At 42.8% G+C, this 12,503-nt stretch overlaps 1 protein-coding gene across 1 annotated transcript; it reads right to left on the minus strand.

The window, feature by feature from the left end:
* Positions 1 to 4,653: 4,653 nt before the first annotated feature.
* Positions 4,654 to 9,909, minus strand: LOC120245601 (interleukin-20-like). The gene is made up of 6 exons (XM_039252701.1): positions 9,854 to 9,909; positions 7,244 to 7,431; positions 6,886 to 6,951; positions 6,626 to 6,778; positions 5,981 to 6,055; positions 4,654 to 4,963 (listed from the first exon to the last, which is right to left on the minus strand). Exons 2-6 carry the CDS (start codon positions 7,424 to 7,426, stop codon positions 4,886 to 4,888), a joined length of 555 nt encoding a protein of 184 aa, XP_039108632.1. The 5' UTR covers positions 7,427 to 7,431; positions 9,854 to 9,909; the 3' UTR covers positions 4,654 to 4,885.
* Between the last annotated feature and the right edge of the window lie 2,594 nt (positions 9,910 to 12,503).

Consider the following 12,503-nt stretch of genomic DNA (forward strand, 5'->3'; position numbering starts at 1 on the left):
GTGAAATAGGGGAGTGGCTGTATTCGGTCATCTTTTTGCCATTTGTTCTGCTGCCTCCTATTGGTAAAGCCCAGTCTGCAGGGTGGGTTATCTGCGTTCTAGCAAAAGAGAAAGCATTTACCTCCTAAAAAAAAAAAAAAAAAATAGGTGGGAGCTACATACATAGAAAAAGCAATTTCACGGGGAGCCTGGGTGGCTTAGTCTTTTAAGCGTCCGACTTTTTGCTTAGGTCATGATCTCGCGGTTCGTGGGTTCGAGCCCCGTGTCGGGCTCTGTGTTGACTGCCAGCTCAGAGCCTGGAGCCTGTTTCAGAGTCTGTATCTCCCTCTCTCTCTGACCCTCCCCTGCTCACGCTGTCTCTCTCTCTCCTAGAAATAAATAAAAAAATATATATATATAAAGAAAAAGCAATTTCACTTAGTATTTTTTAAAACTTTGTCTTTATACACATTCCATCCTTGTGCTTTTGAATTCAATCCTTATCAATGATGTAATGTTACGCTCAGATAGGGTAGGCTAAAAAGCTGAAAAGACTGACTCCTATCCTACAGGAACTTGAGTCCAGAAGGGCAATGGTTCATTCTCTCTCCATCCTTTTGGGAGAGGTCTGGGCAGACAAAGCTATACTGAACTATGTTGGAGAAGGCCTGGGTCTTCGAAAATAAAGAATTTGGGTAACTCCAAGCTACGATGGAAATAAGTGGACTTTTTTATTCTTTTGAGTTACTCTGCATCTAGATTCCATGTCTAGGTTTGGGAGATATCTCTCATTCTGAGAAGGAGCCCACCTCTCAACAGAGGAAAGATTTGTCCGGCCTTTCTGGCATCTGGGGCATCATTTAAGCCTGCCAAATCTGATATGCTAACCCCAAATTCTGAAGGCAAACCTAGTGATATAGAAACTATGCAAACTCTGTCTGGCAATGAAAGGCAGCTGCAGCTACATCTGATCCCCTGAGTCAGTTGTAGTACATCTGATTTCTAGAGTTCAGAATCATCTATTTCAACTCTTTCATTTTGCAAATGCAGTGTGGGATAAATGAAGACCAACCAAAGGAGAACAGGGAAAGTTTATTTATACAGAGCTTGCTATAGCAAAGAAGTCAGCTACTATTACTTGTGTTTTGGCACAGACTTACAGGCCTGCATGAGTAGGAAAGCTTTACAGTAGAAAACAAAGAAGGCTTTGGATATATGCCTTGATTGGAATGGGGAAGCTGTTGGTGGGCTAACTAGAAGCTGATCCTATGTGATTAGTTAGGAGTGCATACTTAGCTTTTCTGATTCATGCTAAGTTGAAAGTAGGAACAAAAAATAGGGAAGCTTTCAGTTACCAATCAAGTTCTGATCATTTAGGGTCAATTGCTATAGGGGTTATGGTTTGGCTTCCATAGATAGATAGATAGTAGTCTGACTTCATACAAATCCAACTTAAAGATAGCCGACTGGCTTCCTGGGCTGGGTACTATAGGAAATGGGTTGGTTTCCTCGGCTGCAGATTGTGGATTGGAATTCTATTTTTGTATATGGTGTATCCACTGTCCATTCATATATTCAATCTCTCATCAGAAACTGAGGCCCAGAGATGGAGAGTAACCAGAACTGATAGGTCAACATGAGGTTCAGCACATTTGTCTTGTGACCGCCAAAGGAATTTACATTGTGTTTGTTGAAGAGACAATGTTTAGATCATGGAAAAATGAAATTCAACACAGATGTCACAAAGAGTACCAAGAAGTTAAAGTTAGTACTACAGCTTGGCAGGAAGGCTCATCACTTTCCCCTCAAGGCAGAACCATTGCTATAGCCAGAGATTCTGTTAAGTGCCCTCTATTTACTGACATTCCAGCCAGACAGCAAGGTGAAGTGGTTAAATGCATAATTTTCCAGTCTGCCTACTGTCTTCATATTTTACCCTCACTATTGTTAGCTGTGTGAACTTAAGATACTTCACTTTTCTGGTCTTCAGCTTCATCATATATAAAATGTGAATAATCACAGCTATCTCATCATGTTCTTATACAAATTAAATGAGTGGGCACTTACAATGCAGTTAGAACAGCACCTAATACATAATAAGTGCTTGTTCAAGTTAGCTAAGACAATCCAATTTAGTGTTCACATCAACAGTGTAGTATGTAGTATAACCTACACTTTGCAGATAAAGAGACTAAGGAGAGTTATGTCACCTGCCCAAGATAGTGATGGTCAGAGTCAAGATTTTTACTCATATCTCTATGAAGTCCTAACATGTTTATCCTTCCTACTGTGCCTCTGAACACAAGATGTCATTGTTGGGAAAGTAGACAGTGGAGTGAGAAGCCTATAGAGCTGTGATATCAGAGTGTTCACATTCAACTTTTCGTTCTGCCCCCTTACACAAATTACTTATCATCTCTGAGCACTTTGTCCTTTGCAAACTGGTAATAACACTATCTACCTCACAGGGTCATCTTAACGATTAAACAATGTAATGTATATGAAGTTCCCAGTACAGTGCCTGACACATGATGAGTACTTAATAAACGATAATAATCACTTTAATTGTTGGAGTTGGAGGTGACAATCATAAACCATTCTTAGAGTCTGTCCCTCAATGGACCCACCTTAATGAAGTTTTCCCTTGATGTTTTCACAACCTGACTGGACTTCTTGATGGCTGAGTTTGCTGTTGTTGGTACTATGATGGGGCAAGGAGAGAAGAGACCAAAGACCTGGAGGAAGAGATGGGTTCTGTTGAGAAAAGGAATAGATAAGTAAAGAGGTAACAAGTCAGTATGAACATGGTAATGTGCAGTTCCCAAAGCCCCAGGGTTCCCATGACCCACGCTTCCAGGAAAGTCAGAAATGTCTCTCAGAAAACAGAGGAGGAATTTCATCCTTAGCTGGGGGCCAACCTGGAACACACCCATCTGGAAGACTAATACCCTTGGCAGGGAAAACCATCTCCTCATTGCTTTCCAATGTTTCTTGGAGGTGGTTATTCCAATTTTAATGCGGAGTTCAGTGAACTTGGCTATTTCTGGAGAGTTGAAGCTTAGTTGTTTGTCAGACTGGTCAGAGAAAATCAGGAGACATGCAACTGGAAAATACGATAAAAAACAAGTGAGATGGAGTAAAAATCTGATAGCAAATAGGTGATAAGTATGTGGGATATGAAAGCAGAAGATGTCTTGTTTTCAGAGGAACATTTAAAAAGACAAAAACAAAAAAACACGTGTCTTCCATCACCCTGAAAGGTAGACACTATCATCCTGTTTTCCAGAGGAAGAAACTAAATTCCACGAAGGTTAAGTTTCACAGCCCAAATCCCGCAGGTAGTGAGGGTTGAGTCATGATTTGGATCCAAGAAAAAAGATCTGGGAAAAATACACCTAAACATTTAAGAGTGGATTATAGGTGATTTAAATTGTTTTCTTTATGTTTCTCTGTATGTTCTAAATTTCCTCTGTTGGGTAGTTGTTACTTGTATAATGAGAAAAGAAACTAGTAAAGTTATTTAAACTTCATCAAGGCCCAAGCTGAGGATTGGGAGCAGAAACCAGGAACAGTGAGGGAAACTGGCTGTGGGAGTGAGGGCATCAGCATTAGTCTGCTGTTCATGAAATTGGGAAAACTAAAGTACAGCTGGCGGTGCAGTTCCAAGTGAGGTGGGGAAGAAGGAGGCAAGAAGCCCACGCCAGAAGAGCCCAGAGAAGCTCAATATGAAAGGGGCTTGAACAGAGAATATTGACTTAGTGGTTGGTCATAAAGACAAAGACTCAACCCAGAAACAACCTACACCCTGGGCGCTGGCCACAGTACAAAGTGGAATAGCTTCAGGAGAAGGTTCATGAACTTCCCTGGGCAAGGCTCAGTAATTAAACTTTGCACCTGTGTGTTCTTAACCCTTATAACAGAATTTCCTGTCCATTGTAATTTGTGTTGCGATAAAGTCTCCTGACGCAAAACCCAAAGTGAGAAAGAAAAGCAGGTTCATAGAAGACAGTGCTCAAAGCCAACAAGGTGAAAGCAGTGATAACTGAAGCCCTTCACTTGGTCACAGTCTCTTTATGTGGAGGGCCGAGTCATAGGGCCAGAGATGCGAGTGGATTAAGAATTAAACTGGGAGTGCATTCAGTAGGAGGGAGAAGGTCCAGGTTCCCATTGGCATCTTTCTTCCCCAAAGGAGCAAGAAGTCCCTAGGTGATATGAGATTCAAGGTCTCTGCGCCATTGTTTTTGCTCCTGAAGCATTTGCAAACTCCAAGAAGATATTATGCAAAGAAAACTTTATTTGTAGAAGTACATTTTTGCCATGCAAGATTCCATAGCAAGTACGGGTTGGGGAGGTGAGTGAGGGTGATCAGTAACTGTGAGACAAGTCTACAATTTCACATCAGAATTTCTTCTACAACCCACACTTAGTAGCTATTAGTTCACTACTAAATATCTCACAGAGTCTTGGCAGTCAGAAAACATGTCCTTAATTTAATAAAAGTGAATAACACCCCTGGCCACCCCTCTAGAACTTAGAAGGTTTGTTTACTGTACAAAAACTTATAGTCAGGTTATAAATACAATCCATGAATTTTTGAAGTCTTATCCTCTCATACAAAAATAAATAAGTTAAATAGCAAAAATAAATAAATATATTAACTAATAAATACACCCAACAGTGGAAAAGATATTAGCAAAATCTTATAAAACCATGGTCTAGATTAAGGGTGGGAACTCATGGGGACAATCACAATAAGGAAGTAAATAATAAATAAATAAATAATATACACAGCGACCAGCACTAAATTGTGTAGCAGTGAGGTGGTGCTTTGGGGTCAGGCCTTCACGGGTACTGAGGACTGGGACTCTTGGCCAGCACTACCGCCAGTGGGGTCATCACTGTCTTCCTAGTCCATCTCCTCCATCCATTGCAGGAGAATGTCCAGCTCTCCCAAAGCCTTCTCCACTGCTGCCTGAGGCGTAAGCTGAAAGACACACACTTCTGTTCTGAGCATCTCATAAAGAGACCACATGTACTCCCGGGTTAATGCTCTCCTTTCACTGGTAGCTCCACTGGGGATTGTAAGCACAGTATTCTTTTCAAGATGGAGAGCATGAAAGAAGTTAAGGAATCTTAAGATCTCACAAGAGGAAGGAAAATCATGGAGTCCATTACATAGGGAAACTGAAGCTCAGAGGGTAGCAGCATTTGGACTATAACCTCATCCCCTCTTGAATCACAGAGATCAAAGTAATTAGGCTGTTATTGTTGTTTTTTTAAAGAAAGGTGTGTGTGTGTGTGTGTGTGTGTGTTAGGAATTGCCTACTGTTGCAATTTTAATTGAACAAATTTTTATTGTATTAATTACTGGGATGGCTAAGGATTCAGAGATGAATGGCACAATCCCTAGCCACAGGGAATTCAGTCAAGTGAAGGAGACAGAAGCAGACAACTAAACTGCAGTGTGGTGGATAGAAGGTGGAACTGCACAGGATGACAGGAGAGGCACCTAACTCTGAGAGGCACAGTCAATACCTTCCTGGGGGTGATGCTTAGGATGAGTCTTAAAGGATGAGTAGGAATTAGTCAGTGAGGAGTGGACTCCAAGCCTTCCTGGCTGTTGTGCAAAGGCACCCAGGTGAGAAACAGCATGGCAGGGGCACGTGTGAAATTGTGACTGTTTTTGAGGGTACGTGTAAGTATGTAATGTTGGAAAACTACTGCTTCTTGTTTGTACAGCTGGAAGACCCAAATATCTCTGGAGTGACTTGATGGAATTAAGGCCATTCCCTCTGGAATCCCAGAGCGTCTTCCAGAGACAACACCCTTCTAGAGTCTGGATGGATGTCCCCTGGGTTAAAGCAGAGGGATGGTCCACATGACCTCAGAAGGCAATTATTGAGGGCTGCAAGATTTCTACCAGTATGAACATCCATCCACCCATTTGTGATCTCAGTTCTAAAAACACACCCATCCCTACCAAGGCCCAAATTGCATATACCTCTTCGAAGTGACTCAGAATCTGGCTGTATTTCTCCGTTGCTTCCTCCCCACAAGGGCATGTCATATGCGCATGCTGAAAAGAATGCCACAGGATGATGGATTTTATTAAAGATTCTGATTATCTGCTCTCACCAGAGAATTCTACTCTTTCACCTATGTTCTTGTACATACTCCATTCCTATAGAAAGTCTTTTCAGACCTCATCATTTGGGATCAGTAAACTAATCATCAGCTAGAAGAGGAGGCCAGCTTTGTAGGCTCAAATATGGAGCTCTTTTTTGGTTACCTAGGCTCTATTCAGATCTTGTCTTGATATTCAACCCCATGGCCTGTGGAGAGGCTGCCTCGCACAGGATACACCAATGTACTGTAGGATCCTTTACCTATAGAAAAAGTGCATTTTCATGGATAATTGATAATTGTCATTAACATCAAATAGTACTTTGTAGTTATGTAGACTTTTTGCGTAGGGTGTATACCCTAAAGTCAGTAAAACTGAGTTCTTATTACCTGTCACATGGCACAATATAGATTATGAGAACTTTTGGACTCGGTTTTTCTACCCAGTAAATGGGGGGTAAGAAAGAGCCTGGTTGCTAAGTCATTGAAGCTATGAATCCTTTTACCCAAGACCTTTACTCACACAGAGCCGAAGGTCCTTCTTGATGGTCAGAAAAGAGTTGGCAAGACTGCTGGTCTTCCGGAGGATATGGTGGTCAGGAGTCTGATAGTTTTTGAATACCCTGTCCAGGTAGAGTCTCAGTACATGGCGGAGGAGGCAGCACTGATCTGCAGGCTACAAAGAAGACTAGTATGTTGGTGTCATCCAGGGACAATCCCCAGGGTGGTGGAGATGCCTCCAATTCGTATTTCCTCCCAGACTTCTATGGGCCAAGCACGTACCTTTGTGTCTTGCAAAGACTCAGTCTTCCTCAAAATTCTGATGTCAATGATTTCATCTTTGGCTTGCTAAATGGAAGAAGGCAAGGCAGGAAAGGACAGGTCAGTGACTGCTGCCAGGTCTTAGACATCAAGGCCTCTCTCATCTTTTGCTTGCCATGGCCCAGTGCAGTGTCCCTTCCCAAAACACTTTAAAACTGTGAACTACAGCTCTTTCTTGGGAATGCATCCTCCTGGTATGGAGTCCCCAGCCTGTCTCCTTTTGTGATCATACAGCCGGGCTACCAGAGGACAGAGAAGGGCAAGTAGAGAAGGAGAGAGGCAGCCACAGGGGCAGGGGGGAGTTGCCTCCCTCACTTACCACACTGTCCCGTATCTCAGAAAACCCGTTTCGCATTTCCTGAAGGTTTGTGGTGATCACACAACTTCCCAAGTGCAGTGTCTTCAGCCCAGCAGAAGGTGTCCAGAAGAGATAAAACACAGCAGAGAGAAGGCAGATGGGAAGACCAGACGCTTTCATCTTGTGCCAGAATCTGAAGACCATAGGAGCTAGGAATTCAAAGGAAAGAGCATGACTTACTGATTTTCCCAATGTTATGTCTGAAGAAGCCAATTCAGTCACCAGGGACATGCCTTCCCCAGGTGAGCCCTAGTGAAACTCAATAGCTTTGTCTGGCTTTGGACAGTCTGGGCCATCCATCTAACTTACTAAGAAAAGCTGCTGAGCTGCTGTCCTGGAAGAAGAGACTCGGGTGTTTGCTCAGGGTCTGAGTGTGAGTTGGTGCTACAGGTCCTGACTCCTTTATTCTGTCCCCATCCCAGCCCGATCGTCATTGCCCAGCAGGTAAGGCCCGGAGCAGCAGGCACTTGCAGTGAGTAGACAGAGGATTACATTTCGGGGAAAATGTTAAAACTTGTTTTGCCGAATTGACGTATACAGACTTCTCTTCCACAATGCCAATGTAGCTCACTCTTCTGGTCCCCTTAAGCCCACAGGGGAACTGCGGGAAAACAGAATCTTACAGAAGCTGTTGCTGAGCCACCAAAAACACTTGGGGAAAATTGTCTGGATTTTATGGCTACCCCCAAGGCAGAAGAGCTTAGCTGTTTGGTATTTGTCTGGGATCAGGTTGATTATTTGGAGATAATAGATTTAATTCAACCCCAAAGGCGAATAGAAAGTCTTTGATTTCATAACAATCTTACTGCCAGGGAAAGACAAGATCTGATGGGCAGTCAGCCCAGCTACACCTAACACTTCTCCCTCTAAGGGTGTCTGCGCTCCACAGCACCCTCTACAGAAGACTAGAGTCAGGCACCCTGAGAATGCTGCAAGAGCGGGCTCTTTCCTGGCTCTGCCCAGGTCCCAAAAGAAAGAGAAGAGCAAGAAGGGAACTCATTTCTTCCTGGGATAGGCTGCTCCATAAGAGGGCACTTTATAGTGTTTGCTGAGTTTGAAGATAAATTACAGTGAGCTGGGATTAGGGTAAGGAGAACGGAGCACTCATCTCGGGCACCAAATGTAAGTGGGCACTAAAAGTCTCAATCATCAAGATAAGGAATATTTTCATTCAATATCAAAATTAATGAAAAAATATCCATGATGAAAAACATCAACATTTTAAATAACGAGTGGATCTGACAGCGCCATGCTGAGACATGTTGGCTACAAGTTCCCATCAAAATAGGTTGTTCCAGTTTGCTCAGGGCCGGGCGGGGGGGGCGGGGGAGGAGGCCCAGTTTGCTCAGGGCCAGGGGTGGGGGAGGGAGGGAGGGGCCCAGGACACAGGGCCTTCAGTTTCAAAATTGGAAAAGTCACAGGTAAACCTGAATGAGTTAGTCACCCTATATCTATGTGATCCTGGACAGATGAACTCACCTCTTTGAGTTTTGTTTTCTTAGCCCCCCACAATGATAACAATTACACTTACCCCAGAAACTTGTTTTGACATTTAAAGACAATGATATATGATTTATACACCTAAACTATAATGGGTGATCAATTCACTTTAAACAGAGAATGATGTTAGCTGCCTTGAATATAGCGAGTATATAGTAAATATATTTTAAATTCAACAATTTGAGGGGCACCGGGGTGGCTTAGTAGGTTAGGCGTCCAACTTCGGCTCAGGTCATGATCTCAGTCTGTGAGATCGAGTCCCACGTTGGGCTCTGTGCTGACATCTCAGAGCCTGAAGCCTACTTCAGATTCTGTGTCTCCCTCTCTCTCTGCCCCTCCCTAGCTCATGGCTCTGTCTCTCTCTCTCTCGAAATTAAGTAATAAATTCAACAATTTGATTAGCATTTATTGAGCACCATCTTTTTTAAATTAAATTTTTAAAAAAGATATATTAATTTTGGGGGCGCCTGGGTGGCTTAGTCGGTTAAGCATCCAGCTTTCGCTTAGGTCATGATCTCGCAGTTCATGGGTTCGAGCCCCGCGTTGGGCTCTGTGCTGACTGCCAGCTCAGAGCCTGGAGCCTATTTCAGAGTCTGTGACTCCCTCTCTCTCTGACCCTCCCCTGCTCACGCTGTCTCTCTCTCTCTCTCTCCTAGAAATAAAATAAAAATATTTTTTAAAAGTATTCATTTTTTAGAGATAGAGCAGGAGCAGAGAAGGGGCAGAGAGAGGGAGACAGTATCTGAAGCAGGCTCCAGGCTCTGTGCTGACAGCTCAGAGTTTGATGCAGGGCTCAAACTCATGAACCATGAGATCATGACCTGAGCTGAAGTAGGGTGCCCAACAGACTGAGCCACAAATATCAAAAAGATATTTGAGCACTATCTTAAATTTTGTGCTAGGTACTGGAGTGTGAAGATAAACATGATAATTCTCTATCCTCAGGATATTTCTTACTGTTGGAAAGGGCTCCTTTAGATGTGGCCCTGAACATACGTGGGTAAATGATTGGAAGGACTAGGCTGATTCCCAGAACTGTGTGAATAGTGTAGAGAAAGGGAATTCTCTTACCTGAGTTCAGGAAAGGCTGCTGCTCCTGGTATCCTAGGAGTCGGTCTCAAGCCAAGAGGCTTCCAGTTTTATATACAGGTCACAGAAAGGAAGTGAGCTCCTGCAGGTGAGGGCTGAAACTCCCCTGGAATTTCTCTGGTGGCATCGCACTTCCTCCCATCCTAAGGCAGATTAATTGCAGGCTGCATGACCTCAACCCCTTCCTCCTGAAGATTCCTTCCTAGGAGACTATTACTGGTTATAATTTTTAGATAAAGAATACGCTGGGGGCACCTGCGTGTCTCAGTCAATTAAGCAACCGACTCCTGATTTCAGCTGAGGTCATGATTTGCCGATTCATGGGTTCGAGCCCCACATTGGGCTCTGTGCTCACAGTGCCAAGCCTGCTTCGGATCCTCTGTCTCCTTCTTGATGCTCCTCCCCTACTTGTGCTCTCTCTTCCTCCCTTTCTCTCTCTCTCTCTCCTTCCCTCTCTCAAAATAAATAAGTAAATAAGTGTTATTTAAAAATAATAATAATAAAAAAGGATGTGCCTCTTTCTTCCCAGCTGCCTTCCAGAAGGAAGGTTAAAGGTAATCAGGACAGCAAAGATCACTGAATTACATAACTGGAAGAGAAGTCCAAGAGCTGCTTTTGCTCCTTCCTCTATTATGTTTTTTACTTCATGTTTTGTAAGATTTTATTTGTAAGTAATCTCCACACCCAACGTGGTGTTCGTGGTGTTCAAACTCGTAACCCCAAGGTCAAGAGTCTCATGTGCTACCAGTTGAGCCAGTCAGGCACCCCACTGCCACCTTTAAATCCAGTTCTCCTGAACCAGGTTTCCCCCCAGCACAGACACCATGGGCTGCTGGCTTCTGCTGCTTCTCCTTTGCTTTTGTTATTTCCACCATTTCTTTCCAACAATGGCCACCCTTCGTTCCCTCCACTCATCATTAAAGAGTGGACCTCAATTCTTTATTTTTGAATTATTCTAGGCCACACCAATCCTTTCCTCCTCAGAATTCCAATCACAGGTATTTCTTTGACACATGGGAGAATCTAATGATTCACGAATCTTAGCCTTTTTTCCCTAAGGACACTGGAAGATTTTCTTAGGGACTAATCAATCCATCAGGTAGAACACCTCCCGGTAAGATTAAATCAAAGCACCTGTGATTAACTATACACAATCTTTGAAAATTATCAAGATGGTAGAGATTATAATATATTTCTTTTCAGCTCTTATCTTAATATCTACAACTCCGAGTTCCTGTAGTTGACTTCAGGGATTCGATGGTTTCCAGGATGACTTTCCCATGTTATTTCATTTTTCTGGATTTCAGTTTATGTATCTGTAAAGTGAGAGCAATAGAATAGGTAATGTATAAGATCTTTTCCAAACGTGACATTCAATGTCTCTATGATTCTCTGCTTTTCTACCTTTTGGGTCAGAGCATTCTTTTTAATGTCTTCCAGATGTTCCTTTAAAATGAAGACTAGAGGGATGCCTGGGTCACTCAGTCAGTTAAGCGTTTGATTTTGGCTCAGGTCATGATCTCACAGTTCATGGGTTCGAGCCCTGTGTCAGGCTCTATGCTGACAGCTCAGAGCCTGGAGCCTGCTTTGGATTTTGTGTCTCCCTCTCTCTCTGCCCCTCCCCACCTCAAGTTCTGTTTCTCTCTGTCTCAAAAATAAATAAACATTAAAAAAATAAAATGAAGACTATAACTCTTCATTGTAATGCTTGATAAATGTTGAAAATATGTGTGAATATCTAGTCTAAATATCTCTTGAACTCATGCCTGTTTTATCATCATTGATGCTAAATAAACTACTTCTCATGGTCATCCATAACCGTAATTAAATTAGTGGCAAACATGGTCTGACAAAAATATTTGAAGTCAAAACCTTAATATAAGCTGTTCCCATGTCAGTCAATTCTTTTCCTTTAAGCAAGAAGAACCCAATAGCTTTGTTTGAAGTCATCTGTAATGATTAATTAAACTTGTTCATGTACAATCCTGATCCTATTTTAATAATTGAGTCTCTCCTTTTCTTACATTGAAATTCTTCTCTTAAAATCCATTGAATATGAGGTGCCTGGGAGGCTCAGTCGGTTAAGCGTCCAACTTAGGTCATGATCTCACGGTTCATGGGTTCAAGCCCTGCGTCGGGCTCTGTGCTGACAGCTAGCTCAGAGCCTGGAGCCTGTTTCAGATTCTGTGTCTCCCTCTCTCTCTGACCCTCCCCTGCTCACGCTGTCTCTCTCTCTCTCTCAGAAATAAATAAAAAACATTAAAAAAAAGTAAAAATCCATTGAATAGATCCCATTCCACTCTCCATACACACACCAACTCAACTCTCCTCCTCTACAAAACTGTATCTGCCTCACCCTAGCCTCTTTCTCCACCCCCATTTCCCAGGGCAAACTTGGTCCCTCCCACGTGTGGACCTCCACTTTACTTTGCATATACTTCTTCTGTATTTATCACAGTTAATTGCAGTTTATCGGTTGCATATCTAGATTTCTCACTAGCCTGAGGCTTCATGTTCATTTCTGTGGTCCCAAGACTCAACGGCTCCTGGTGGGTGGTCAGTTAATACTTGATGACTATTGAATGAACATACCGATTTAAAACCATCTTTTCATGGGGCTCCTGGGTAGCGC

Source organism: Hyaena hyaena, unplaced genomic scaffold (assembly GCF_003009895.1).
Source record: "Hyaena hyaena isolate Hyena2069 unplaced genomic scaffold, ASM300989v1 scaffold_429, whole genome shotgun sequence".
Classification (NCBI taxonomy): Eukaryota; Metazoa; Chordata; class Mammalia; order Carnivora; family Hyaenidae; genus Hyaena; species Hyaena hyaena.

Bases quoted from the DNA above. Each gene is read 5' to 3' on its own strand.
- LOC120245601 (XM_039252701.1), bottom strand. From the start codon at position 7,426: ATGGTCTTCAGATTCTGGCACAAGATGAAAGCGTCTGGTCTTCCCATC. The intron at 6,056-6,625 runs GTGAGTAAAGGT...CATTCTTTTCAG, and splicing joins AGAAGGACCTTCGGCTCTGT to CATGCGCATATGACATGCCC. The intron at 4,964-5,980 runs GTATATGCAATT...TGTGTCTTTCAG, and splicing joins TTCTGAGTCACTTCGAAGAG to CTTACGCCTCAGGCAGCAGT.